We start from the raw sequence: 5,440 nt of genomic DNA, 5'->3' as shown, positions 1-5,440 counted from the left end.
TTTTTTTTTATGGTAAAACATTGAATGTAGAACGTCACATGCATTTTTTTTTTTATGGTAAAACATTGAATGTAGAACGTCACATGTATTTTTTTATGGTAAAACATTGAATGTAGAACTTCACATGTATTTTTTTTATGGTAAAACATTGAATGTAGAACGTCACATGTATTTTTTTATGGTAAAACATTGAATGTAGAACTTCACATGTATTTTTTTATGGTAAAACATTGAATATAGAACTTCACATGTATTTTCTTATGGTAAACATTTAATGTAGAACTTCACATATATTTTTTTTATGGTAAACATTTAATGTAGAACTTCACATATATTTTTTTATGGTAAAACGTTGAATGTAGAACTTCACATGTATTTTGTACTTTACGTATTCTTTTTATTGTTTAATAGATTTTACATGTTGTAGGTAAACTGGCAAACAATTACTTTTTTACATTTGGCATCTTTTCTACAGAACAATCGAGAACTCCAATTTACTGAAAATCAATAACAGTAACTAGTTAATATATTGTTTAACACAAGATATTCAAACAATTGTTTTTCTTCTTCATCTATATTTCTCTTTTCTAGTTTGGGAATAACAGATTTATAGGACAACAAGAAGCACTAAATAGAAACTACCAATAAGATTCATGATGTATCTGCATAACATAATTTCCATATGAGTCGTGTGTTCCAAACTGTGTGTTAATCATAAAAAGTACACATTAAAATGTAAAAAGCTATGAAATTCCATTTTCAAATGACAAAACCTGCATACACATGGTTAGCCATAATCTTAAGTGCAATCCATGCATACTATATCTGAAATCATCACTTCACTGTAAATTTTGGGTAATGAACAAATGTCATATTTAATGGACTTTTCTGTTTCCCATGAAAAACCTCAATATGCTGTTATTTCTTTCACATTTGTCAACCTCGCTTGACAAGTTTAATTCATTTTATTCTGGGAATCCAAAAATAACTCAAACGACAAGTTTCACAATACTCAGATATTTTCAACTTAAGCTGTAATGAAGTTGGAATGAATACAAAAGACAAATTTTCTCTTTAAGGTTGCCGGTACATACAATTAATGAAACCACACAGCCTTATCTACTATATCTATATGTATTAAACCCAGCCAGCAAGTGATAGAAGAACACAAGTCACTAACTATAAACCTGAGTGAATGATAAAAATGTGAATAAATCTCAACATACAGGACCTGCTTCTTTAACAATGCTACAATGACACATTTTCACAAAATGAATTGTCTAATGAGATCAAACCTTATGACCCACAACTGTTAGGAAATCAACATTAAGATCTGAAACATTGACAGGGATCTTGCCCAGAGCTTGTGCAGCATCTGTATGAAGTAAAATTGGTACAAGGGGGCATTGCTGTCTGCCCCTTTCTTTGTTTTTGTACCGGATACTCTCAGCTATTTCTGCAACAGGCTGTAAATAAAAATTAATAGTAATTTAAAGGTATTTTTCTGATAAAAATAAATAAATGCTTTCATTCTCACTTTAGATAGATAGCCCATAACTTTTTACTTACTAAGATGGTACCATCAATATCTTACCAAATCTCTTAATTAGAAATATATGTTCTTTGTTATTATCTCTGTACATAATAAAATATTACTTACTCTGTAAATGATTAAAAATCAAATTTTATTACACTAATAAAATGATTTGCCCAATTTCAAATTTTTCATCACATACAACAAACTTATAGGTAGAAATCAGTTACAAGACAACATTAATTCTAAAATATGAAAACTAATAGAGATTTTATACTGTATACTAATTCAATAAAAATAAATCTTCACATAATACATGTAGTTGTTTAGATTAATTGCTCTCATTTAAATTATTAATTACCAGTGAATAATTAAATTATGTCATATATCTTGTACTGTCCACATGTGCACAATCACTGCTACTCTTCTTAAGAGCAGTTTCTACCATCATGTAAAGAAAGAAATACACGAACAAAATTACAAACTCTGAGGTTATTAATTGCAAATAATTTTTGAAAATGTGCTTTTTATGGATTATATTTAGTATTCAAGATGTTGTTTCAGTTAGGAAACTGAAAAGAATATAATAAGTAAAACATATAAAAAAAATTTATAATTTACGTTTGAGATATTAATACTCTGAACAACCACATTTCCAGGGGAACTGTTAAAGCCAACCTATACATAAACTTTACAATGTACACTATAATCTGTCAAGATAAAGGTTTCCAGGAAAAGTATAATGTAACTGGTTAAAATCTTGATATACGAGATGAGCCTAATTACACCTTCAGTGTTTGAACATGCAGAACAGATATGACTGTTACATCACTAGATATTTACTGAAACAAGTAAGGTTGTTTGGATTTTGAAGTAAATTTTGATTATTTAAAAAAAAAGATATTTTTTAACACTGGCTCACAAATGTTTGTAAGAGGTATTCAAAATAATTAAAATACATAGATAAATAGCTCAATAATTACCAATTACAACTATTGTTAATAGGCAATTTATTTCAGCACAATCAAACAATAAAGAATTTATAATCATTTAATGCATTTATTTCCGTTCCTGGTTAGTGAACTATAGTTATAACGGATAAAGCTTGGGGAAATAGCACCCAAAAAGCATTGGGGATATCCCAACTATCAAGGAAAATCCAAAACACTGAAGTTAAACAAGTTGACCTTCACGGAAAATCAAAAGAATAGTGCAGAGGTGATTGCTTAAACCAACAACGTCTCACCTCCTACTGCCTTTCGCTGTCTGCAGGGGAAGGGAAGGCAGTCACCCTTAAAGTTATTTAAGTTTTAAAAGTAGAAACAGAACCACCCAATAAGCACTCATTGTAATACCCACTGTTTGTTTATATACTTCTTCATTAAAAGTGATATAACTATTATATGTACAAAAACTAAGTATATTTTTACATTGATATTTGGTGAATTTATGTTTTGAAATAATTATTTCTGCATCTATAAATTTATCAAGTAGGTCATTAAAGACCCTAATTAAACCTTTCACATATATTATAGTACATAAAATAGTCAAATCATAAGTAATAAAAGAGTTGGCTGTTTGTAAAGAGTTTAAATAATTTAAGCAATCCAAAACCGGAATATTGTTTTTTTATGATCCAGAAATAATGATACGAATCATTTGAAGACAGTAACTTTATTTTTTCAAATAAAATATCCAAAATATTATTAAGTACTATAGAAACAGATTTAGTAACTGTATTTAAAGAGTTGGTAATAAAGATGAACTTGATAGGTTTTTTAAATAGTTTCAGAATTAAATATAAAAATGATAGATTGAAGCAAGAAGAGTCTATATTAATATTCCATTTTTAATTGCTTTCTTCAAATTGGTAATAACTATTTTTATTTAAAGTACTTTTTGTAAAAGTATTTGTTGTAATAATTTTATTAGTTAAAATTTGTGCATAAAATTTTTTACATATAAACCAAAATTACAACCGGCTTTATCAATGGGTGTAATAATAAATTGTTCTTGAATTTCCTTAATTTTATTTTTAAAATTATTAAAAGAAATATCTATCTAATATTTAGATAAATTTAAAGATCTCAATTGTTTTTTTTTTATAAAATTAATAAAAATAATTTCCATTCAAGAAAGAAACATGGGAGAGGTAATGAGTTTTTTTACTGATTTTGATAATATAATCATCAACATTTTTTCCAAATCTTTTAAAATATCACCGTTATTTGTCTATTTGAAGATTATAAGTTTAGTTCCTTTTTTCTGAAATAAATTTTAATTATTTATTTTTCTTATAATATTAAAATTACCAGTAATAAAATGATAGTGATAAGAGTCAATAAATTCACTGTTGATACAATGACAAATTATTAATTTCTTTCGGATTTAATTCCTGAACAAATTTTTTATAATTAAAGAGAAGAGGTCCTATAAGTTTATTATATTTAAAACTGACAAAAGGTTGTGATGATTTGAAAGGGAGTATTTCTTCCTGAACACTTTTATGAACTAAAATAAGCTAAAGTTAAATCATCATACATTTTATGTTTAAAATCTATTACCATAACAAATTTTTCTTTTTTTGTTTTTACCTGAAATTGATTCCATTTTAATCGAAATTTAATTAAATCTATGATTAAATCCTTAATGTGAATAAATTTAAATTCAAAATTGAACAAATATTTTAACAAGTGATTCAGTTTTGTATCATTTAATTCAAATAGTTGTTTTTTTTTTATAAATTTTATATTTTCAGATCATTCAAAAGCAAAATCGATGTTTTTACAAAAATTCTCAAAATTAATCCATTTTTTACCTCTTTTTATATATATTTATTGCATAGATGATTTAATTGCCATAAGTAACTTTAACTTTACACCAAACTTAATATATCCAAAAGAACTTGCAATGGAGAAAAGCAATAACAATGATGTTCATGCCAACTATTTAGACTTCGACATTAATTTAGTAGAAGGCAAAAGCAAATCTGGCTATTTTAATAAGAGAAGGAATTTAATTTTCCTATTCTTGGTTTACCCACCCCACATAGTGTTATTTCACATATGATGTTAAAAGGCATCATTATATCTCAACTAAAAAGATTTTTAACAGTTCGTAATAATAATAATAATGCTTTTATGGATAATGTTATATTATTCATAAACAAACTAGAAAATAATGGCTATAAATACTCGGATTTAAAAAAACTTTTTACACTGTTTTATAATAAATATGAAAATATTTAACAAAAAAATTTTTGACAAGGAAAATATCTTTTTTGTCGCTAGACGTACTTAGCTACCTTTAAGTAGCTAAAATTAAAATTTAAGTTTATTCAGTATACAGAAAGCCTAACTTCAAGTAGCTGGGCTTCTCTCGGCTTTCCTGTGTTATACTTAAATAAGTTTTGAAGAGAAAGGGAGGAGGTTGGGACTATGAACAACATAAGAAATATTAAGGTAGGGTTTGTAGTTCTATTTAAGATAATTGTATTTAAGGTCTTTTATTTCATTTCTATTTAAGATCTTTTATTATTTCATTTCTTTTGTAATATATTACATATAGTAGAAATATTAGGGTGGTTTCATTTCATTTCTGCTTTAGGAACTATTAGAACTTTTAAGGGTAAGTGCCTTCCCACAACTGGCTGCAGTGACAGACAGTAGGAGTTGAGACGTTGTAAGTGTAAGCACTTAACTCCTTACCCTTAATTGACTTTCCATGATTACTGGCTACTTTAACATCAGCGTTTGGATTTTGTCTGGTAGATGGAATATCCCCAATACATTTTGATGCTATTACCACAGACAATATCCATTCTGACTTTAAGGTGACGACTGGGATTTACAATGGATTTTGCAAAGAGCTTTTTAATGTTTATTTTATATTAAGTTCATTATTGTT

General features: G+C 26.8%; 1 protein-coding gene across 1 annotated transcript in view; it reads right to left on the bottom strand.

Moving 5' to 3' along the window:
- The window catches only part of LOC106461787 (selenocysteine lyase-like), a 49,836-nt gene that overhangs the window by 28,336 nt on the left and 16,060 nt on the right, over positions 1–5,440 (bottom strand). Inside the window, exons 6-7 of the mRNA XM_022388837.1 lie at positions 4,893–4,969; positions 1,296–1,466 (exon numbers count right to left, since the gene is read on the bottom strand). Of these exons, the coding sequence (XP_022244545.1) occupies positions 1,296–1,466; positions 4,893–4,969 (248 nt within the window). The remainder of the gene's footprint in view (positions 1–1,295; positions 1,467–4,892; positions 4,970–5,440) is intronic.

The sequence above is a fragment of the Limulus polyphemus genome, unplaced genomic scaffold (assembly GCF_000517525.1).
Source record: "Limulus polyphemus unplaced genomic scaffold, Limulus_polyphemus-2.1.2 Scaffold1031, whole genome shotgun sequence".
In the NCBI taxonomy this organism is placed as follows: Eukaryota; Metazoa; Arthropoda; class Merostomata; order Xiphosura; family Limulidae; genus Limulus; species Limulus polyphemus.
The sequence above is the reverse complement of the archived record's forward strand: the minus strand, read 5'-3'. Positions and strand labels throughout refer to the sequence as shown.